We start from the raw sequence: 24462 nt of genomic DNA, 5'->3' as shown, positions 1-24462 counted from the left end.
TGTTATGTGACCATATCATGGGGTCACCTTAGGCAAGATTTGTTCAGAAGAGGTTTGCCATTGCCTTCCCCTGAGGCTGAGAGCATGTGACTTTCCCAAGGTCACCTAGTGGGTTTATATGGCCAAGCTGGAACTCGATCCTTGGTTGCCGGAGTTACAGTCTGATACTCAAACTGCTACAGCTCATATTTGTTGTTGCTTTCTTCTTCTTCATGGAATTATCACAGCCATTTGGGGACAATGGAAATCAACCCAGTGCTTCCAACGGGTTGTGACTGTGAGCATGCAAGCTTTGTGATGTCACCGGAATGACAATTCATTTCTGATCATTCCAAGGCCTCCTGCTGGCAATCACAACACAGACTGATGTCTTGGCTAGTGTTTTGGCTAATAGCCCAAATGATTGCTGGATCCCACAGCTGCCTGAAGTGCAGCAAGGATGCCATGGCACTTAAGGATGAATTCAAAAATGAGTTCCTGGAGAGGAAACTCCGTGCGGAGCCAGACCTTAAAAAAAAACTGCAGGAGCTTGTGGACAATACCATAGAGGGCCTGTCACATCAACGCATAGATCCTGAAAAGTACATGGCTATGATTGGTAGGTCTGCATCCATTCCACATACCCCCCCTCAGTGGTCTCAGGACAACTAAATTCTTGGGTGGAATTTAAATTTGGGGGGCTGTAGGACCAAACCCTGACCCTCCGCCCCAGCAATGATTTTTTTTAAAAGCACTGGAGGTGTAACTCTATAGCATTGCTTTATAGTGTGCACATGTCCTAATATTAAACTGCATTCATTCTGTTGTTCTTTTGATTTACATTATAGAGGCCCAGTTTAAATCTATGGCATATTTCAGATGCTGAGGCCAGCCCAAAGTTGATGCCACACTGCAGAAATGAGCTATGCACACTGCATTGAGCCATGGCAGTTAAAGCATGTCAAACTGCATTAATTCTGCAGTGTACATGCAGCCTATGACAGTAATTGTTTCCAGATATCTCCATAAACTCCTCAGAATGTGCTGGACAACAATTCCCATCATTCCTAGCCAGCATGTTGAACAGTCAGGAAGGCTGATGACGATAAGGGCTCTAGTTCATCGCTCATGGAAGTTGCTGGTAAAAGCTTTCTATTCAGAGACTAATTGCACAACACACACATCCTGTTTTGTTAGCTGCAACTAGAACAGATTGACTGATCAATTGTTTAATGGTGAGTCAACACATAGGTAAAAAGAATAGATTCCAGCCTTCATTTGTTATTTTTGTATTCACTGCCAGGGAGGCAGTGGTAATTTTCTGCTTCTGGTGCCAAAAGAACATAAACATAACTTTCTAAATTTTGGAGAGGTGGTGTGAGCTTTTCTGCTTTGCTTTGGGCGGAAAAATATTTTGGACTACATCTACGCTGCTGAATTAATGTAGCTTGATGCCACTTTAACTGCCATGGCTCAATGCTATAGAATTTTTGTATTTATAGTTAAATGAGAGATGTAGCCTTCTCTGTCAAAGAGCTCTGGTGCCACAAAACTACAGAGCCCAGGATTCCATAGGATGGAGCCATGACAGATAAAGCAGGGCAAACTTAATTAAAGCAATAATTCAGAAGTGTGGCAGGAGCCTCAGAGATACTAAGCCAATTTGACCTTACACACAGGGTGACCAGATGTCCTAACTGCAAAGGAGGAGAAGGCACTGTAAAATGAAGGACATTTGAGAAAAATCTAGAACATGACCAATTAAAACCTAAAAACACTATGATATAAATATAAAGTATATAAGTATTGCTATGTATTTTATATGTATTATCCTACTATAGAGGCCCCTTCCCCTCCACCACTCCCTTCTCCTTTTGTGTCGTGTCTTTTTAGATTGTAAGCCTGAGGGCAGGGAACCGATTAAAAAGATTGTATGTACAGCGCTGTATAAATTTACAGCGCTTTATAAATAAAGGATAATAATAATAATAATAATAATAATAATAATAATAATAATAAATGTATGCTTCTTAGTCATGCTTAAAATGGACATTTTGGAATTCCTCCTGGACAGAAGGTTGAAACATAGGACATGTTCTGGAAAAGGAAGACCTCTGGTCACCCAGTTTACACACTCACAAGACAGTTCAAGATAGACAGGTTGTTGATGTAGAATGGGAATTAGACTAGATATAAAGAAATGCTAATATATAGTTGTGGGTTTGTTTGTGTTTAAGTTTACAAGAGAAAAAAGGGACAGAGGAAACTAGTTTCTCCTTCTAAAAAATTTACTCTCTTCCATTGTCTTCAGATGAAACTACACTTGGAATACTTGCCACCCACTTCAAACGCTCTATGAACCGAATAATGGAAAATGACTTTGAAGGTAGAAAACTTGCTTGAATGAATGATACCGAATGGCCATATGGAATACTTGAGAGACTGGTTCCTTCTGAATGGTACACACACACACACACACACACACACACACACACGTAGCATTCATAGGCATGGAAATGTATTAAACAAAGGGTGAATCTATGTTTAGCTTTTTAGGACATATTCCTCCAAGGTACAGTATGTCAGACTAGCAATGCTTTGCCTGTCCAGTTAAAAAGATAGATGGTGGGTCTTGATGATACTGCAGGTGCTTTGTTTTGCAAAAAAAGTGAATAGTGCCATCTGGTGGCCCTTCCAAAATAGTATATTGCTATTTATTCCCATCAAAATGGATGGAAATTTGGAGGCATTTAACCCGGGATATTCAATACTGTGGCCGTATTCCCACTAGGATTTAAAGTGAATTGCTGATCAGGTTATATGACCGTTGTTCCCATTTGAAATCGGTTCCGAACCTACTGTGATCAGTTTCAATTGTGATGAAGTGAGACAAACGCAACCTCCCCCCCCCACTCTTTCCTGATACTAGTTCTTGGGTGCATGATTTAATTTTTTTTTTATAGAAGACTTGATCCATTGATTTTGCAACTACTTGCAATCAGTGAGGCAAGTAGTTGCAAAACCAATGAACTGAATATTCTATAATTTTTTTTTAAATGCATTGGTTTTGCAGCTACTTGCAATTACCCAGGCAATCCAACAGCAGCTCATAGGAGTTTATCACACGGGAGGAATTTCTCTTAATTTTGAATGAAAAGAAAGTGGGGCCAGAATGCATTCACGTGAATTTGCTAGTTCAGCGAATTTACGTGAATTCGAATTGCATTCAAACTGACTTCCCATTGCCAGAAAATAGCTTCCCATTGCCCGAAACTCCATGTGGTAGTCTATCACGCAATAACATTAAACCCCATGATTGCGTTCAGATTGCCATTAGATTATACTGTACTTCCAATTTCCCTTGTCTGATAAACTCCATAGTGAGGCAAGTAGTTGCAAAACCAATGAATTGAATCTTTCAATAATATATATATATATATATATATATATATATATATATATATATATCTATCCCCCATATCCCCCATATATATCCATCCCTTACATCACTGATAATGCACAGATGATTGACATACATTTTGAAGCAGCACAAACTAGTGGGGATCACAATCAAACCAAAAAAGAAGCAATTACAAGGGGATAATGAAAAGATCCCCTTTCATACTGGAAACGATGGACTTTTTTTGAAATGATTTACCAACACGGAGCAAAGGCGAATCGCAAACCAGTTTAAATGTAAGTGGGAATGAACCCTGTGTTTCCCCCACATCTTTTTGAAAGAACTGCATTGATCTACATCTCTGGCAATGTGAATACGCTACCAAATTGGTTCAGATTGCTCTGTATCATTCAAGGGAATGGAGGCGGCTTCACTGTATCCCGAAACAATCATGTGTATGAATAATAAAAGGGATAAAACGACTCATATCTGGGAACACAAAACGTAATGGGAACAACGTTCCCTATATACATCGGTGCGGCAATCCGCATCTCCTCGGAACAAAAACCTAGCGTGAATGCCCACTTTGGATCCATTTCCCTTTTGCATGTGCTCACTCATCATAAAGGTCTTGCCAAGAAACCCCAATGATAGGCCAGCCTTAGGGTTTTGGATTTTGGATAATTTCAAATTCAGATTTCTGGATAAGGGACACTCAATCTTGTATCCCCACCTTGGCTCTAAGGCTTCCTACGGGGGCTATAGAAATGTAAAAGGCCTCTGGATACTCCAGACCTTAAACTTGGAGTGAGGTGGTCCATTGAAATCATTCTTTTTTTGTCCTTTATTATCCCGGGTGCTCTTCACCCTGAGCCTGAACAGAACACTTGAACCCATGAACAGCATTTTGAATGGATGGAAGAGGTATTGTTGTTACCAGTCTAATATGTCATCCAAAAGACAAATCTGAAACACTTCTGGTCCCAAGCATTTTGGCCCCAAGCATTTAATTTGGACCCAACTAGTTTAGCTGAAAACTGTATAAAGGAACTGGGGTGCTGTACAAAGGAGTTGGGGAGTGGGAAGGCATGGGAGTGGATAGTAATGTTCTGATCTGTACATTTGTATGGGATTTGAGGATTAGGTCAATTTGTACCGGAGTTCACAAAGATCAGATTCCTCAGGTGCTCTAACTCTAATGAGTGTATTTGAAGGTGCTCTTTTAGAATAGCAGGAGAAGTTTTAAATCGCGTACTTCATCTTCTATGCCCCTCAGCCCTGACTCTTGCTTGCCCTTTGCAGATGGGCAGCTTTTTAATGAGGTGAACTGGAGCCTTCAGAAACTGACAACTACTTTTCAGGAGATCATGCCAGCAATTACAAAGCGTATGTTGTAATTAATAACTTTTAAAAGGGGGGGGGGGTTTTCTGGGGTAGAGGGATGCCCATTTTCTTAATCCTGTTAAATGTGAAAAAGCAGGTCATGGAGAGGAAAAGTCATTCATGACATGCTTAGAAACAGATATTTTTATGATTATTGCATATAGACCTTTGACTTTGGGGCTGGGATGTGATTCTCACATTGAATTCTGAGAATTAATAGCTTTAATTCAACAAACTTATGCCTCAAAATGGCTCCTATTAATCTGTTGGGATGGCTAGGTCTCCTATATCACAGTGTCAATGAGACAAGAGAGATGGCACTTGGTGATGTAATGATGCGAAGCCTGCTGATCTTATAAGGTTGTCCATTTTTGAAATTCAAAGAACTGGGTTCAGCCTGGAGGGACAGAACTGGAAGCATAGAGGTTCCAGGAAAACGGGCATGTGCACCTAGGTGAAAGAGACATAGAGCACAAGTGGGATGCTGGTATTTTGTGTTGAGTTGTTGAGGAAATTTTAAAACAACTTAACAACAAAGCTGCGAGCTTTCTTGGGGTGTACCTATACTATAAAATAATGCAGTTTGATACAACTTTAACTGCCATGGCTCCATCCTACAAAATCCTGAGATTTGTACTTTTGTGAGGCACCAGAATTCTTTGGCCACAAAGGCTAAAGACTTTGTAAACCCTACAAACCCTAGGATTCCATAGGATAGAGCTACAGCACTTAAAGTGATGTCAAATGGCATTCTTTCTTCAGTGTAGATGCACCCTTGAGCTATCACTAGCAAGAGCATTTACATTTCTATATTGCTTAATAGTGAACTCAGTACTCTCTAAGCAGTTTACAATCTGTAAGCTAATTGCTTCCAACAACTGGGTACTCATTTTACTGACCTACTAAAGGATGGAAGGCTGAGTCAACCTTGGAGCTCCTGGGATTGAACTCACAACCTTGTGGCTCCAGCACTGGCACTTAACCACTGCGCCACCAGGCCTCCCTACCACTGTAACTGACCTCTTCTCCCCCAATATAAGTGGTCAGTTACATAACATCCATAATGTGACAAAGAATAGATCAAATCTCCACTCAGCCATGGAAATCCAGTGGGTGATCATGTGCAAGTCACACACTCTCAGCCTCAGGGGAACTCCCTCGCAACAAATCTTGCCAAGAAAACCCTGTGTTAGGTTTGCCTTTGGGTCGCCATAAGTCAAAAATGACTTGAAGGTGCACAAGAACAACAACAATAATTCTAGTCAGTTTCCAAAAGAAAGGTTACTGTTATTACTTTTATAAAAGTATAACTGTAACTGTAACAAACAGCTTTTGAAGAATTTGGCCAATAACTATAATTAATTAATCCCAAACATAACTTTCCAAGTTCACTTCTCTTGAGGCCTTCATAATGAATCCTCAGATTTAAATCACATATTCAAACCTAACAAAATTGCTGTGTCTGCCTTTTTTACTTGTATTGCTGTTATGGAGGACTGGCTTCTCCTATGCAAACATGCTGGTACGCTAGGATCATAATCAACGGCTTTCCTCTGGTTGCCCCCTCTCCTAATTAAATGGATGGCAACCAGATCAAACTGCTGAGAAAAAGGACAGTTATAGAGGCCAGTTCAGATGTGTTTTAACCAGGCGACCCTAACTGGGCAATTGATACTGAAGGCATGAAATTGCATGGATTCAAATGTCATTCTTTTTTCCCTTTCTTTTCGCAGTGCATTGTAGCAATGAGTGTGGTGAGTATTCATTTGGATGGAGAAGAGGGTCCCTACCTGATATGGGCTGGAGGTTTTTGGGTGCCTGCTTTCATCTCCTTGGCATAATTTACTGTTGTCAGAGTCTGACTACAAGGATGAGGGAAAGAAAGTAGCATTAATATATACTCAGGAATGTGAGCAAAAACCTACTACAAAGTAAGGATATTTTAATCTGTCGATTTCCTTTTTTGTTGCATAATTCATACTTCCAGTGGATTGCTGTCCTGTCTGTTTCATACTACATTGTGAAAATTATTCCCACACTTCCCACATATAATTCATGAATATTTTGGTATGCATTTCCCCAAAGTATGCATTTTTATAAACTTTTTTCTAATACACATTTTATACATTTTCCCATTGACTAAAATGTGCACATTTCCCCCAAAATACAGTGGGTCCTTGGTATCCGCTGGAGTTTATAATAATAAATAAAACTTTAATTTATATCCCGCTTTTTGTTTCCACAATAAAAGCGGCGTACAACCTTTAAAAAATACAATATATACAATTCCCCCCCTTAAAAACGGATTTAAACAATTCCATCCATTAAAATTACAGATAAAAATCTAAAAACAATACTACAATAATAAAATAACAGTGGGCAGAGTCTTAATTTGTATATGTCTGTGGGGTGAGCGTTACATGGCCGGGATCTATTCCGGGAAGGCCTGCCGGAAGAAATCCGTCTTGATAGCTTTCTTGAAGCTCTCAAGGTTGGCAATTTGACTGATTTCATCCGGCAGGCCATTCCATAAAGTGGAAAAAGTCCTCTGGGAGGTCGCCGTCAATCTGGTCTTTGTGGACTGCAACAAATTCCTCCCAGAGGATCTGAGGGTACGGGGCGGATTGTACGGAAGGAGGCGATCCCTTAAGTAGGTTGGGCCCAAGCCATGGAGGGCTTTAAAGGTAATGACCAACACCTTGTACTGTGCCTAGAAACGAACAGGCAGCCAGTGGAGTGATTTCAATATAGGTGTAATATGGTCACTCCTAGTTGTTCCTGTAATCAATCTGGCTGCCATATTCTGCGCCAATTGAAGTTTCCAGACTAGGCACAAGGGTAGCCCCATGTAGAGCGCAAGTCTTGAGGTTACCAGTGCATGTACTACCGTTTCGAGGTCCCCCCGTTCCAGGAAAGGGCGCAGCTGACGTATCAGCCGGAGCTGATAACAGGCACTCTTGACTGTTGCATTCACACACACACCCATGGATACCAAAATTTGTGGATGCTAAAGTTTGATTATATACAACAAGATAGTAAAATGGTGCCCCTTATATAAAATGGTAAAACCAAGGTTTGCTTTTTGGAATGTATATTTTCTGAATATTTTCAAGCCATGGATGCTTGAGATCATGGATAAAGAATCCGTGGATACAGAGAGCTGACTGTATACACCTTTTAGTTATATAAATTTTTCATTTGAATTTTCCACATACACATACAGTCTTGAGCATGGCACATTTCCCTCTGTGCTGAAATGCACTGTAAGCCTCAGAAGCATATTGATTTCAGGGGTAAGAGCTGCTTTGCCCTGTTGTCAGCCCTAGAAGGTACAGAAGGTATATTTCTCATAGGGAAACGATAGCCTAGTTAATATATTTTCCAGTCTATAGACTGGCCAGTGTTCCCAATGTGTTACCCCAACTCTAGATTTGTAAGGTTATAAAGGTTATGCTGGCTAGGGCATTCTAGGAACTGTAGTCCAATAAAAGGTAATCCTAGCCAGCATGGTGTAGTGGCTTCAGCATTTGACTAAGACACTGGGAGACCAGCGTTTGAATCCCAGCTTGACCATGGAAACCCATTGGGCCTGGGTGACCTTCAGCAAGTCACATTCTCAGCCTCAGAGGATGGTAATGGTAACCTCCCCTCTGAAGAAACTTGCCAAGGAAACCCAGTAATAGGGTTGCCATAAATTGGAAACTACTTGAAGGCACACAACAGCAATCTGGTAGGGCAGACTGCTTCCTCTTGCTTCATCCCATCTGCCTGCTTTTGTCACCTCTGTGCCCAGACACCTGCTATTCTTCCAAACTGAGCCCTGTCCTCACACTTTCTGGTTCTCTTCTGATAAGACTCTTCCCTTACAGGTGTAATGATGTATGTCTCTATCAACTGCTTCAATTGTGTCACACGCTCCCACTCGTGCAACAAGGGCATTTATTGTGGAGGTGAGACCTTGGATACCACAAGCAAAATGGGCAAACGTTTGTTCTGAGGTGGTGCGATGGGAGGTGTGACATAAAGAATGAGGGCTTAAATCCAGGGACTCTCCACTTGGCTCGGGTGGGGACAGAAAGCAAGTCCTAAATCCCATTTAAGATTTGGTTTGATCTGATTTAAGATTTGACAGATCAGATTTAACATAGCAGCTGGTGAGGCCTGGCAGTGGAATAGATCTTGATGGATTTTACAGAGAGGAGGATACAAGTAGAAATGGATGAAGATCTTATTCTGGACTGTGCTCTGAGATGGCACAAAGCAAGCCATGGTATGAAGATGTATAGATTCTACCGGGTAAGTTGTATTCCAGCCAGCTTCATCCCCCCTTCTCGCCCCCCCAAATGTTAATCAGTACTCTCCTTCCAAGAAGTTACATATTTATAATTTACATTTTGATCTTCTCCATCCTCTGCAGAGCTTAGAAATATATGTGTCTTCTTCCCCCTTCTCTTATTCTCAGATAGGTTGGCCCAGTGTTAGCAAGGGAACTTCATGTCTGAGTTGGGATTAAACAAAGGCTGTGTCCACATTGGGGAAATAACTCAGTTTGGCCCTACTTTAACTGCTCTGGCTCAAGGCTTTGGTATTCTGGGAATTGGGAGTTTGTTGTAGGGCCTAGAGCGGACACTGCTCTGTTCTGGGCCCACAACAAACTCTAATTCCCAGAATTCCATAGCCTTGAGCCAGAGCAGTTAAAGCAGGGCCAAAACAGGTTATTTCCCCAATGTGGGTGTAGCCTAAGTCATCTTGGGTCTTTGTTCTGCTGCACCAGAATGAGGAATCTCTGGCCCAAACACCAAATTTGTCCGACAGGGTCAAATTTGAGAACATAGAAGGGAGAAAGGGAGTGGCTGAACCAGGAACCATTGTAGAAAATTGCCCAGAGTAACTTGATGTGGTTTCCAACATTTTTGGATAACAACTCCCAGAATTCTAAGTATTCCTCCCTAAACTGCCAATTCAAGTAATCAATAGGATAAAGCTATTACAGTTAAAGTGATACTAATACAGTACTGTGAAATCACTCTCTACTACATCTGAAGAAGTGGGTTTACAGCCATGAAAGCTCATGCAAAAACAAAAACCAGTTAGTCTTAAAGGTGTTGCTATGTTCCTTATTTTCTGCTCCCCCTCCCTCCTACTTTTTATGCTGCAAGAGACTGAACACAGCTACTTCTTTGAAAACAATACTGAGAAAGAGACTATAGTCTACAAAGAAAACTTTGCAGGCTCTTCCTTTAATTACATATTCTAGCTGAAAAAAACAGAAGGAATGTAAGTAGTCTGCTTTGACAAGAGTTGCTGCTTCAATCATTTTAAAAGAGGATGGAAGGGGTCCCTTTCATTAAAGGGCATGGTCCAAATGGAGGGACATGGCTTTTGAATTGCTTCTCTGGTTCTCAGATGAAAACATGTTGCCCACTTTGCTGGCTCTCACTTTTAAAAGAAGACAAGCTATTGAAGCCAGCCTTCCATTACAGGTGAGGTGGTTGCTTCAAGCGACATATTTGATGTCTCATGCAAGGACAGCAAAGTGTTGTTTAATTTGTATACAGTACAACACAGAAAAGGAAGGGGGTTTTACTGCTGGGGAAGTATTTGTGGGATTTTTCTGTCTCATGTGACAAAATAACTTGTATCTTCATCTGGATACTGTACACTTTGACATGCATGGCTGTATGGGGAGTCACCATTTACTATGTGAATCTCAAAATTTCTTGAGCTGGTCCTGTGGGTCCAAAACGTGTAGACGTGACTCTCCCTAATTCATATTTTATTACCTAGACAAACAGATGTTATTCTGATGGGTGGAGAGCCAGTGTAGAGTGGTATGAGCATTGGACTGTGATTATGGAGACCAGGGTTTGAATCCCTGCTTGGCCAGGGAAACCCACTGGGTGACCTTGGGCAACTAACCCTGGTCCCTTGTATAAAATGGCAAAATCAAGGTTAGTTTTTTTGGAATTTATATTGTTTTTAATGTTTCAAGCCATGGGTGGTTGAATCCATGGATAAAGAATCTGTGGATATGGAGGTCCAGCTGTTGTTTGTGCATTGGACTCTGGAGACCAGGCTTCAAATCCCCACCAAGTCGTGGAAACCCAGTAGGTAACCTTGGGCAAGTCATTCTTTCAATCTCAGAGAAAGAAATCTTGCCAAGAAAACCACATGACAGCTTTGTCTTTGGGTCGTCATAAGTCAAAAACCACTTGAAGGCACACAGCAACAACACAAGGAACAAGTTCTTCCTGGACAGCGTTGTTCCATTTCAACCTTATCCTTTCCTCAGGTGGTGAATGGCAAACAGCAGGTGATGACAACTGGCAAAGATTCCTTTCTGGTGAAGAAAGAGGCAAACAGCAATGACACAGGCAGATATCGGTGTGAAATGCTGGATCCGGAGGGAGATCCTGCCAGCCGACTTGAATTCCATGTAGTAGGTGAGTGAAGTGACCGTGGGCTGAGGATGCTTCCCCTATCACTTTCACATGGAGCGGGGGGAGGAAGGCCTTTTCCAAGATGGAAGCCAGGAGTTACAACATCTAGATGAACCATCTACAGCAGGGGTGGGGGATTACCAGATCAAGGATGTTGCAGACCAACAACATCTGGAAGGCCACACATTCCCCATCTTTGATCCAAAAACAAAGAAAGCAGTATTTTTTTTCTTTAAAACTATTATACATATGAAAGTGGATGAAGATTTAGGGAGCTAACAGGCAGGGCAAATATTGCTGGAGGTTGCAGTATTTGTAGTTCTTGGGGTTTTTTAGATATCCAAAGGACCTTTTTTTTATCCTGAATTTTGTTATCCCAGCAATAGCTGCATTTTTAAAATTCCCACTCTCTGTTGTTTTTTTAAATCATGATACATAATCAGATCAAAGAGGTTTTGAGGGACACATGTGCATCTGTTATTGTTCACGCCAGACACCAGGTTGAAAGAGGCCTGGAGTAGACAGTACTAGACTAAGTGGAGCCTAGTACTGTAGACTATAGACTGACTCAGCTGGGGAGGTTCAGACAATAACCCATCATCATGCATTGAAAGAATTAACGGCAGAGTAGTGGTCACAGATCTGTAGGAGATAGCCCCAGCCCAGATATGGACAGCCATGCTCACTCTGCATGTGAAGGGAAGCTGTAGGGACATGTGTTGTTTGGATTCTCCTCCCCCAAAGGAATGATCACAATTCTTTTCTTGTATGGAGGGGCTCTGCAAGTGCACATAAATTTGCGTATAGAGCCCCTTCTTGCACATACTGAATTGAACACTGACTGTGGAGCATGGCAGCAAAGGGCATGGCTAAGCCACTCATTGCTGAAATGTTGCCACGGGTTTTTCGACATATGTATATATATCTGTGATCTGAGGGTTAAGGTAGAATGCCTAATAGGGTGCTCACCAACAGCAAAACTTGCATATTTATTTATTTATTTATTTATATGTGTAGTCCCTTATGAGGCTTTGGATACAGCATGAGATGACACAACTCACTGAAAAAGACAATAATGCTCAGTAAAGTAAGTTGAAAGTAGTAGGGAAAAAAGGAAGACAATTGGATTGGCTCAATCCAGGAAGATATGGCCCAGGCAGGGTCTCTTATTCATAGGGTCTTCATCCCTTCATCCTCCATCTTGAGGGAGAGAGAGGCAGGCTAGCTCCAAGAGGCCTGCCTGGAAGAAGAAAAGCCCTTCATCCTCCATCTTGAGGAAGAGAGAGGCAGGCTAGCTCCAAGAGGCCTGCCTGGAAGAAGAAAAGCCCTCCATCCTCCATCTTGAGGGAGAGAGAGGCAGGCTAGCTCCAAGAGGCCTGCCTGGAAGATTAACCATCCATTAAGAATCCATGCCCTCCCTCCAGTCCATCTCCCTTGGTCCAGGCCTCGGAGGTAGAGAAGAACTGCTGGACCTCATCCCCTTCCCCGTCACCTCTTCCTTCTTCTTTTGTGTTGTGTCTTTTTAGATTGTAAGCCTGAGGGTAGGGAACCGTCTAATTAAAAAGATTGTATGTACAACGCTGTGTGAATTTACAGCGCTTTCTACATAAAGGTTAATAATAATATTAATTCATGTTGAAGCCAACTTGGTAGAAGTTAACAACAATGTGCTGCCCTATTAATGAGGGATGTCTGTGAAATAGCTTTGAAAAGGTTTTTAGTTGATTAACTGATTAATTAAGATCACAGATTAAACAAAAAAAATTGTTCTCTTCCATCCCAGAAACAAGAGCCCTAAACTCCTCTTTGCTAGCCAAAGCTTGCAAGAGTTACTAGCTCTCAGAATTTCCAGTGGCCACAGTAGTTTGGGGATGGATGCTGGGAGTTGTAGTCCAAAAATCAACAACCCCAACTTCCCAACAAGCTCTGTTCGTACTCATACATCTACTATCTCTCTGTTCTTCCCGCCTTCAGTGTTGCCTCCAGTTGGGAAGACCACTTGGTTCACGCGTCCACATATAACTATGATGGAAGGTTCCCTTGCCTTGGGTGTTTCTTCCAGGGCACCACCTCCCCAAGAAGACTGGACAGCTTGGATAGTGATTGGGAGCACCGGAGGGGTGCTTTTCCTGGTTGTTGCTGGCTTGTGAGTCTCACTGTTTGTACACACATGTAGCCCCATAACTGAAAATGAGAGTAACCACACCCTTCTTTTCTGTTAAACATTAATTTGCAAACAACATAGTATCCAAAACCATCCACCCTAGATGGATGGCGGGACATTCCCAAATGAAGAATTAGCAATTTTCCTGTTTTTTATATATGCCTCCTCATCCCCACTTTAAATACTGTAGAAAAGCAATTTTGCAAACTAGTGGAATGTGGTTTGGAAAAGCTTGGAGGAGAGATTATTGGATGCAGATAAAAGTTAAACATTTCCCCCATCTGCTGCTTTCTTGCCCAAATGATCCCCTCCTCCAAGGAATCTCACTTCTAAAAAATAAGCAGCCCATAAAGTAAGTAGCCCTAAAGGCAGATTGGAATAGGGAGATGAAGAACAAGCAGGCAGAGTAGGGTTGCCATAACTGTCAACCTCCAAACAAATGTTAAAAAATGTAGGACAAAATTTAGCCCCAAATGTAGGACATATTTTTAAAATGGAGGCCACGCAAACAACTTTAAAAATTAATAATTTTAAAAAGCATTAATATAAACGCATGTTTCTTAGGCATGCTCAAAATGGAGGACATTTTGGCATTGTTCCAAGACAGATGGCTAGGAATAATGCGTCCCAGTACCGCCAAAACCGTGGCAACCCTAAGGCAGAGGGACCTGCAGTAAATGTAGAGGTTTGTAGGAACAAGATTTGAATTCCCCTCTTTAATGAGCTGAACTGCAAAGTTATAGCTAGGTTATAATAACCCTAGGAATGGAAAAGGCAGCTGTGAAAGTAATACTGCTGGAAAAGATACTGAAGAGCAAAGACATGCAACTGAGCACTAAAGTCAGAATCGTCCAGGCCACTGTATTTCCAGTTACCATGTATGGATACGAGAGCTGGGTAGTGAAGGAAGCAGACAGAAAGCAAATTAACTTAGCCAAAATATAGTGCTGGAGAAGAGTACTTAGGATACCACGGACAGCCAAGAAGACAAACAAAATGGGTTCTTGAACAGATCAGACCAAGGATCTCCTTGGAAGCTCGGGCCCGGTAGACACTGCCTGCAAAAGGCAGGCTGGAGCTGCCCCTTTGCTACGCAGAATTACCGCAGCAACCAAATGGCACGGTACCACTGCAGCAAAAAGGAGCACTTAGAATCAGCTCCTGTTTGCCGCACAGCTGTGACGCAGCAAAGCACTGTAGGATGGTGCGGTTACGTCACAACTGCGCAGTGCCATTTGGATGCTCGCAGCTGTGACATCACCGACGAGTGCGATGTGTGAGCAGGGCCATGCAATCATGGTGCCCCTCCACATGTACCAGGGTTAGGGATTGTGTGGTTGGTGTGTGCTCCCTAACCTTAGTATCGCCAGGAGCACAGCGCATTTGGGCTGTCTGTACCGCGCATAAGATTATCAAGTTGAGGCTATTGTACTTTGGCCACATAATGAGAAGGCACAGATCACTAGAAAAAACAATAATGCTAGAAAAGGTGGAGGGTAGAAAAAAGGCCATAAACCAGATGCACAGACACAATCATAGGGGTTATGGGCAAGGGCTTGCAGGATCTGGACAAGGCAGTGGAGGATAGGGATTCTTGGAGATATTGCCATGAGTCCAAACCAACTCGAGGGTAGCCAACAACAACCCATGTTAACCCTCCCATTGCTTTGCATAGATAAACTTGTTCATTCAAATTAACAGTAAATCCCAGGAGACAGGACTAGAGACCTACAAAAAAAGTTGCCCTAGAACATTCCCCAGAATCATCTGCAAGACAACTGGGCAGATGCACAGGGTCTCATTGGGAGACCAGGCAGAACTGGAAGTGTTCTCTGAAGCTAAATTATTTGGAATCTGTTATTTTAGAGTTTATCTTCTCCTCTGTTCACAGCCTCTTTTTATTACAGCGTGTTTTATTATCGTCGTAAGAACAAGGAAGATGAGGAGGAAGATGAAGAAGAAGATAAAGAGAGTGAGAGTGAGTCTTCAGAGATGGTAGAAATGTGAAATTTCGTCTATGCTCAAGAAGATTCATATTTGTCAAATGCTCCTTATATTATACTTGCTCTTCTAATTCATTCATTTATTAATGTATAAAGACAGTGGATATATTGTACTAAATGAAGACTTTGCTGAGGCTGTACTGGAGAGAATTATGTTTAATTTCTCGGGAAGCCAGGCTTACTGGGTATTTTTTTCCATACAAGGCCTCTGATGCTGCTTGAACAAACCTGTTAGTTTCATAAAGGAGTAAAAAAACAAACAAAAAAAACCAGAACAACATATCTGAGGGAGCGAGAAATGATGTTTATTTGGAGAGTGGGCAACACAGATTGAAAATGATGGTATGTTCCATTTTGAATGTATGGGTGTTGAAAACATGGCAGAACTAAGAAGTGTTCCTTTTTGGACTAGAAATCTCACAGTCCCCTAACCAGCAATGGCCACTGTGTATGCTTGCAGGGAGATCCTGAAAGGCATGATCTAACTTTTCCAATCTCTAGCTCAGGTTACATTTTTGCTTTTCTTATGAGGTCCACTTTGTGAGTGTTCCTATGGCAGGCTCCTGCTTGAACAAAACAAAGTTGAATAAGGCAGATGACTGCTTTGAAACAAGCAATTTATGTGTTAAATGCCACCATTTCGCCTGACCATTTGTCTGGTTCACCAAAATCAGAAAGTTATAGGAATAAACCATAAACAAGGACCTCATGTGGTCTGTTGACCCTTCAACTACAGGGGCTGTGCACGGTGGAGGGGTGTTTACTATAAATGTTCAAACAACCTACTGAAGTACTTCATTTTTATACTGTTAGTCTTCATAAGGTGACAGCATTACATTGTGGGCAGCAGGCTGTATTGCAGAAGTGTCTGGCTCTATACCTGTAGACAGATGTAAAATGATTACAACAGTGCTGAGACCTCAGGAGGATTTGCCAGATCTCAATGCTTCTGAGATCCTGCCTGCTTGCCACAAAGCATGGAATGACCATCTAGGGGGCTTCAGAGACAGCCCATGGTGTGGGACTGAATTCAGACACTACAGTGGGAGGAAAGGAGTACTGGCTTCTGCAGTGCCCCAAAAAAGACACATGGAAGAGTAAGTTTCCCTCGTGTGTGTGTGTGTGTGTGTGTGTGTCCCTAACAGGATACCAGCCAATCTGATCCTGTAAATGTTGTTGGACCTTCATCCCATATATTCCTGGCTTTGCTAGTGTTGATGAATTGCTAGGGTTGATGAAAGTTTGTGGAGGGCCACAAATTCCCCACCTCTCATCCCAAACTCTTGAGAGAACTACATTTCTCAGGAATTCTAATGGAGTTGGAATGACTATAATTAAACCAGATTAAGTCTTTGGTTAGATGGGCTATTAAATATCTACACAGTATTAACAGTAACCACAACTGTATCATTTCCCTAACCTAATTAGTTGAGATTTTCCAGCAACCTTAGGTTACTGGAACGGGATCCACTATCACCATCTTTCTGTGAATGTGCCCCTCTTTCCATCCAGCTTCCTTAGGGAGCTGGCCTGCCACCCTACCCCCAGCCCAAAGTATTTTTTTGTTTAAAAGCTCTTGGTATGCTTACGTTCCTTCCACATTGTAACACCAAATAAAAATAAACCTAAAAGAATGGCATGATCTTCTGAAGGTGGTACTTCTTCCAAAACACATTTTGGACCAGCTATAAAAAATATTGTACAGTGCCCAACACAGACGGTCATCTTCTTTCTCTTCTTTTCAAGAAAACATGAGGTTGCCACTGCTGGTGAACTCCACTTTGACTGGGTTTTGGAAATTATAGCTTCTGCATCACCCCAGGGACTGAGACTCCAGAATCCAAATTGTTATAAGAATTGGCACTTTCCTTCCAAATGAAACAAGATGGTATGTCCTCAGCAAGGTGGAATATGTGTTTCCTATCCTCAACCATAGTGCATCTAAATCAGTGGGACAGTCCAGATGCATACAGAACTATTATCCTCATGCTTCTATGAAGCCATCATGGTTTCTCGAAGAGGCTATTATCTTGCACAGCAGCATTTCCCATTCTGTTAATGACTTCTAGAATTGTTGTGATGCAGATATTGAATGATTAAGGTGGCAAGTGGAAGTGACAAAATCCACAGGCCAAACTATTAATGCAAGGTGGTCTTCAATATCAAGAACCCAGATGTTTGCAATTTGGTTCCTGCCAAGACGGCATCCAAGGTTGTTAAGAACTCATACACCAATTTTTTGATTCCAGGCAAGACTGCATCCAATACTGGTTCAATTTCAAATGTTGATTTACTTGCTTCAGAATGAATCAGAAGTTCAACAGAAAAACATATTTCAGAAAATCCCAAACCACTATTTTATCCCTCTAATGTGTCTCACTGATTTTCCAAACACTGGCTTCTTCTGCCTCCAGATGGATGCAAGCAAGACTTGTTTCTAGGATTGCCTGGCCCTTCAAGATGAGGCACAGCACTGATACAATCAAACATCAGTGACTCAATTATTCCAAGGGAGCAGTTGGATGTAGTATTAACAGAAACAGGACCATCTATGATGAAGCTTGGTGTTGACCCCTCAAACACTGTTATTGTTGCCTGTTCAAGATGGAATCCAGTGCTACTATGACTTTGAAGAATGTAAGAAGGATTTTCCCCCTTTCTTTCAGATCTTGGTGACCAGATGGACCACTCTATTTACCACTGCTCCACCATTAGATCTATCATGTGGTTGACACCAAGGTCAGACGAATCAAAAAAGTCTGTGCAGAAGATACTGCCACCAGCAGGGCTAGTCGAACCCAAACCAGATGCAGAGCCTGAGGTTAAGGCCTCTAACCAATCAACAGGGTCAAATCCAGCACGGGTCCCATTCCTTTGCCAGGTGTCTGGAGGAGATGGGGGCATCTCCAGAGAGTCAGGGGAGAAAACGGAAGACAGTGAGTCCAGTGATGCAGATGAGGAGGAGGCTGTTGAGAGGAAATCGTAGGGGCCAGGAAAATCAAAAATGGCAGAGGATACCAAAGGAAGTTCACTGCTGGGCCGGGCTTTCTTTGGTGGTGATGCTTCTGGGTGGGCAAGTGGAGATGGGGTAACCTGATCATCAGAGACTTCTGGGGTCAAGGCATGTGTCTGAAGAAGATTGTCTAAAAATAGATTGAGAGAAAAGGAATTACTTTGTTACAGTAGTGAAACGACTGAGCTCTCTTAGTCCAGCTCTCATTTGAATTGAGGCTCAAAAAAGCTGAACCTCATCCCTTGTTAAGTAGATTTGAATTTGCACTGGACCGTGTGTACTAATGACAGCCTAGCATTTGGCCATGGATGGAGTACTAATGTAGTGCCAATATTTGACAGCTAGGCTGTGGGCCTGAGTGTATGGGGAGTGGCCCAGCCCAAAGACTCAAACAGGTGCAGTACTGTCACAGATAGCCCCAGCTAGCCTCAGCCCACAATCAGCCGCTGAATTAAAAGGCAAGCTGCAATACAAAGTACAGTACTGGAAGCAATGTCAGATATATCTCGTAAAAGACATCCTGACTTGTTATGTTACCTTGGTCTATATTCATGCAATTTATAGCAGTGATTCCTGGCAGCTCTCTATTTGGTTAGTTTCACCTGGCTTCTTACAGACTTTCAGTTTCCTGATCCTCAGACTTATGCTAGCCGTGGCTTATTCTTCCACAAAAAAATATTTATGTCAGCCAGTCTCTCACCACTGGGTAGCCAACAACCATACCCTACTTCCCTACTATTAGGGACCATATTGCAAGTAGAGAGAATCTAATTCTGAAGGAGACTTGAGATCCAAGAGATCATACTTTAGAAAAGGGGTTAACAGTAAAGTGTGGCCCTCTACTTGTTGGAAGACAACTTCCATAAGCCTTAGCTAGAACAGCAAATGAACAGTGAGGAATGACCAGATTTGTAGTCCAGCAACATCTCATAAGTTTCTCAGCTCTGCTTTAGATAAATTTCATCTTGCCCCATCTCTGCTCCTGCCAGTAGTTATCTGCTGGTAAATTCCTTGTTCACACAGTCTTGGTTGAAAGCTGCACTCTAGTGGTTAGCAAGGCTACTGGAACTATTTTCTCACCTGTACACATCAATGGTTCTTCCAAGATGTCTTCAATTGATTGACTTGGTACCAGCTGCACAAAGAGAAGATAAGGAAGAACTTATGTTAAAAAGATCTCTCATTCAACCCAATTATTCATCCAGCTCTGTGACAAATAGGGTTTTCTTTTGTAAAGGGCTCCCTTGTATGCATGTAATATAGACACTCCAGCTAAGGCTGAAAGCTACCTCAGCTGCTCTCCAAGCACTGGGCTTTTGTCTGCTATCAAGAGAAGGATAATCATCCCCTCCTAAAAACAGAGTTGAGGGCAAGAAAGGAAGATGGCTCCTTAGGAGCAGAGGTATGTCTAAATATATTCTGAGAAAGAGCAGAGGGACTTTGTAGTTTGGAAATATTCAAACAGATGGTTCCAGAGTTGCCCACATTCCTGCTCCCTTTCATTCTCCCTTGCTTGGTGAGAACAAATAGATTAATGAGCATTGAGAGGTCTGTTGAACTGAAGCCACAGTTCTCATTAATATGGGCAAAGCAAAAGCAGCCACCAGTAAACAGAGTGATAAGGCGTTGAGGGTGGAATGTTGATGATGGCTACTCCCTCTGCCCCACTCCATGTTACCTGAGCTTTCTGGATGGCTTCTTGGAGCTCCTCCTCAAGGGAACGGGTTCCTGCTGGGGTGGGATCAGCGGGGCTGGCTGTGATTTCAAGGGGCAGCTCCATATCAGAATTAATGGGCTCACAGGATGGAGGGCACAAAACCTGGTCAGAAGATGGAAGAAACATAAAGAGCAGAGCCTGATTTCTTCTTTCTGTTCCAGGCAAAAAGCCCTTTCTCTAGTTTTAAACGGAAGTGTGGGCAATTGTGGCACTTCAGGGGCTACTTTTCTGTTCCTGGGATCCTCCAGTGGCCACACATACGGTTAAAAATACCAACCCTCAGAAGAAAACTGGATCTGCTCAGAAGTTCTTAGATTTTTATAACTGAGCACCCATCCAAAATGTTAGGCAGACCAGACTTAGAACACTATGAATCAATCCATTAGGTAGTGGTTTTCAACTTTTGCCTCTACAGATATTTCAGACTGAAAATCCCCAAACCACGGCATGGCTAATGGTCAGAGATTCTGATAGCTGATGTCCCAAAACACTTGAAAGGCCAAATGGTGAGAATCAGAGCACTCTGTACAAGGACAACCGAAGACTAACTCCCTCACTTTCCCCTTGTCACATCAGAGCCTCTCACTCTCTTTTAGGTTAGCCAAGGAAAGCCAGATTGCTCACCATGAAACCATCATCCCTGCCTCCTCCCTCCTTGGTGCATTCTCGCTGGGGGATGTACGGTGGGGGAGCCTCCGGCTGGTTGGGAGATGGCAGTGTGCCTTTGCGGCGGTTCTTGATCCGCTTGTGCATCTCCAGCTCCACACGGAGATCATCATCATGATGCTTCTGCTCCCGGTGGAGCTTCAGTGCCAGGTTCTGGGCCACCTGCTGCTTCTCCCGCAAGGCCTGGGCCTCCTCTTCCAGGTCAGAGGGAGCCAAGCGGTTGTTGGTAGAGAGTGGGACAGGTGGAGGCTTGGCCCGGACAACCTGGTAAGGCTTGAGACGTTTGAGCAGGGCTGGCTTGGTGCCAGAAACAGGGAGGCCCCGCTTACGGAGCTGCTGACGGAGTTCGGAGACCTAGGAATCAGATGAGTGGCCACAAGATTTTACACCATAAAATAGTATACTGTATTTATTCATACTGTTACACAGTCTATTTCCCCAAACAGTGAAAAGATCAAGCATTTCCCTAATCTCTGAAATGCCAACCATATGATGAGTTGTATGTAAAAGGGCCCATGACAACACAATAGCATGTGCATGTCTCACAGGGTAGCAGCCTCCCTATATGTTGGCTTATAACAACTCCTACCATCCCAGTCAACATATCTGTACTAGGTAGAATGATGGGGTTGCATATGGGGCACCCACTGCCCAGTAGAATCCAACAGATGAATTTTAGTCCCAATGAGGTGCTTTTGGCCTACCAAATTTGACTTTATACTTTGTCGCATGTTGTTTAGTATAGCTCCAGAATGTGTAAGGACATGATTTAAGATTCAAATGGCATAGGTATTTATGGTGTGATATGATCAAGGTGAATGTGGATTTTAGTAATAGAGACAGTGGCAAGATTACTATATGTTCAGAAATGGGAAAAGGACATAATTCCTACAAAAGAAGATTAGTTGTCTAAGCTGAAGGATTCAGTGGAGATGGACAAATTGTCCATTTTGATTTAAAGAAAATTCATTCATAAGGTTTTGGAGAGATTAGAAATTGTCAATTGACTTTTTGAAAAAGAATGAAGGTGATTTAATGATTGCTAGTTTTATCAATTAATATCAATTAAAATATAGACGAAGTGTAACTAATAGGTGAGAAGAGTACAGAAGAGATAATTGGAAGTCATCTTTTTTGTTTTCTATTCTGTTCATTATAGATTTTGTTGTTTGTAGTGATTGTGTAGTCTGTTGTTAATTGTGTTATTCAATTTTTATTTTCTGTAGCTTTTATTCAGTGTGTGTGTGTGTGTGTGTGTGTGTATTTAATTTCAATCCATCTGGCATTTGGGAGCATGCATGGGTGCAGTAGAGAGAGGATGTGGTTTCAGATGGCAGTTGGCAATTACAGCTTCCAAACTTACTGTTAGTTCTTCCAAGTTGGCAGGAAGCAGTTCCGGTTTGGGAGGTGAAGGGGAGGTTGGTGTAGTAGGAGAGGAAAGAGGGAGCTGAGGAAGCCCACTTGGTGGAGCGAGTGTCCCAGGAAAGCTCAGGACCTGCTCTGGAGCACTGCTAAGCAAAAAAAGAGAAGGAAATATTAAGAGAGAGAGAGAGAGAGAAAGGCATTTGATTTTTTTCTTTGAGACATGATGCTGTCTGGGTGATCTTGGCTCAGTTACTACCTCTCAGGCTAATTTGCCAGAAAAATTAGGAAATTAGAAAGGAGGAAACCATGAATGCTTTTGCTGAGCTCTTGGGAGGAAAAGTTGGAATATGGGTACCATAAAGATAGAAAAATAAACAATACACCATCCTGACTCTCTGTAACACAGTCTGACCACTTTCTCTGTCAAAACACCAGGGAAACCACCAGGTAACACTGATGTTTTAGGAAAGTTATTTTTGGAGTACACTCCCAGAATCCCCCAATCAATATGGCCATTGGCCATGCTGGCTCAGGGATTCCAGTAATCGTAAGTCCAAAAAATGACTCTGCAGTCCAAAAAATTCCCTTACTTTTCCAAGTTCTTGAGTGACTCTATTGGTAGCCTCGGCATGTTTATTCAGCAGTTCTCCTGGTCAACACACTACAAATAGAACTTGTGAAGCTTCTACCGGAAAGTCAAGAGTCATACCTGACTGGGACAGTGTGCAGGGCTTGAACGCAGAAAGTGGTTGGTGAGGTTGGTGTGGGCTGCTGCTGCTGGTTCAAAATCTGGAGCTGCAAGAAGACCTGCTGCTGTTGCAGGAGACGGGCATAGGCAGCATCCATGGGCACAGGCGCCTGCTCCCCCTTCTGGTCAGGTGGCATGTACTGGTGGTACTTCAGTTTCTTCACTTTGGGCCGTGGCTCCTTTGCTTTCTTAGGCCGTGGAGGTTTCTTGACCTCGGGAACCTTGGGAGGGGGCTTGGAGTAAAGGGGGTAGAAGAAAGAAGGGAAGCCAATCTAAATGTCTGAATAGAAGAGGCAAATGGACAACTCTAAGAAGGCAGTGATTCACAGTGGTTAAAGCAGAGAGAGTCAAGAACAGCGATTCTCAGTCTTTAGTTCTCCTGATGTTGTCAGAATTCCTGTCCATTGACTAAGCGGGCTGGGACTTTTGGGGCCTTATATTCAAAACACCTGAGAACTGGAGTTTCATCAGCACTGCCAAGAACTAAGTATGATCACCACTCCCTTTTTTCTTGTTAGGTCATTTGAGCCTTCAGCATAGAACAATTTTAATGGTTAGCAGGTGAGGGAAGAGTACAAGAAACAGAGCTTACAAAAATTACTTCTTTTTGCCTACAACTACCAGAATAAGCCAATTAGCATGACTACTGGGGTATTCTAAGAGCTAAAGTCCCCAAAAGCTTTGCCTATTATAATGTTTCTAATGGTGGTATTTCCACTCTGGGTTTAGGTCTGAACTGTAAAGAGCTATCCAAGGTACTGACCGCCAACAAGGCTGGACTAAAACCTATAGCAGAGTCACTGCTCCAATGATATTGGAGCCATCAGCTGCCAGTGCCAAGAGCTGCCTCCATCTCTTACTGTTGCACCAAAGATTAGCAACAGAAGAAGAGGTCAAAACCAGCTTCCCCTCCTAGGTTTTCCTCTGGGGTATGCTGGAGAACCACACATTCCCTAATTCTGCCTTAGGGTCAATGGGGTCTAGTAATGTGGGAACTGGAGAGCCTTTGGCCTTCCAGAAATTTTATACTTCAACTTCCAGAATCCCAAGTCCACATGGCCAATGCTAAGAGACGATGGAAACCACAACCCAAAATATCTGGAAAACCAAACATTTCCTGCCACCACCAGTAAAGATTGTCCCTTAATCTAACCCATTCAGAATGAGCACCTGGTATCCAGGACTTTTGGAATAGAGAGTCTCCCAGGATTATGCCTGCAACCTGAGCCTGGAAGTTACTTTTTTGAACCACAGTTCCCAGAAATAGGGAATAGCTTATTTATTAATAGCCCCCAAAAGTTAAACCATACTTTTCTCCACCAAAAACAACAAAGAATTTTTTTTTTTAATGCTTAGTTCACAGGCAAAACCCCTTTCCACAGAACCCTGGTCTGTCAAAGATCTGTCTCTACCTTGAGGAGTGAAGTTGAAAGCTTGTTAAGAGGGCTTCCCCCTTGGAGAGGGAATTCAGCCTCAGAGGTGGATGACGACCCAAGGGGTTGTTGATCTGCCAACATTGGGGGTATATCCAGCTGTAAGGAGAAAAAGGAAGAAAATAGAACCCAGGTGTATTAGCTCTCAGTT

The 24462-nt window shown here is 42.6% G+C and overlaps 2 protein-coding genes across 2 annotated transcripts in view; one reads left to right on the top strand and one right to left on the bottom strand.

The window, feature by feature from the left end:
• The first annotated feature begins 366 nt into the window (after positions 1–366).
• On the top strand, positions 367–15596 carry IZUMO1 (izumo sperm-egg fusion 1). The gene is made up of 9 exons (XM_042475715.1): positions 367–598; positions 2291–2365; positions 4682–4765; positions 6496–6516; positions 8632–8712; positions 8958–9058; positions 11055–11205; positions 13177–13348; positions 15274–15596. The coding sequence occupies exons 1-9, from the start codon at positions 367–369 to the stop codon at positions 15371–15373; spliced, it is 1017 nt and encodes a 338-aa protein (XP_042331649.1). The 3' UTR covers positions 15374–15596.
• A 57-nt stretch (positions 15597–15653) lies between these two features.
• Positions 15654–24462, bottom strand: part of MAMSTR (MEF2 activating motif and SAP domain containing transcriptional regulator) — a 31291-nt gene continuing 22482 nt past the window's right edge. Inside the window, exons 8-14 of the mRNA XM_042475713.1 lie at positions 24291–24410; positions 22840–23111; positions 22129–22276; positions 20724–21119; positions 20061–20201; positions 19463–19517; positions 15654–18512 (exon numbers count right to left, since the gene is read on the bottom strand). Coding sequence (XP_042331647.1) covers positions 18064–18512; positions 19463–19517; positions 20061–20201; positions 20724–21119; positions 22129–22276; positions 22840–23111; positions 24291–24410 — 1581 coding nt within the window. The 3' untranslated portion in view covers positions 15654–18063. The remainder of the gene's footprint in view (positions 18513–19462; positions 19518–20060; positions 20202–20723; positions 21120–22128; positions 22277–22839; positions 23112–24290; positions 24411–24462) is intronic.

The sequence above is a fragment of the Sceloporus undulatus genome, chromosome 6 (assembly GCF_019175285.1).
Source record: "Sceloporus undulatus isolate JIND9_A2432 ecotype Alabama chromosome 6, SceUnd_v1.1, whole genome shotgun sequence".
Taxonomy (NCBI): Eukaryota; Metazoa; Chordata; class Lepidosauria; order Squamata; family Phrynosomatidae; genus Sceloporus; species Sceloporus undulatus.
The sequence above is the reverse complement of the archived record's forward strand: the minus strand, read 5'-3'. Positions and strand labels throughout refer to the sequence as shown.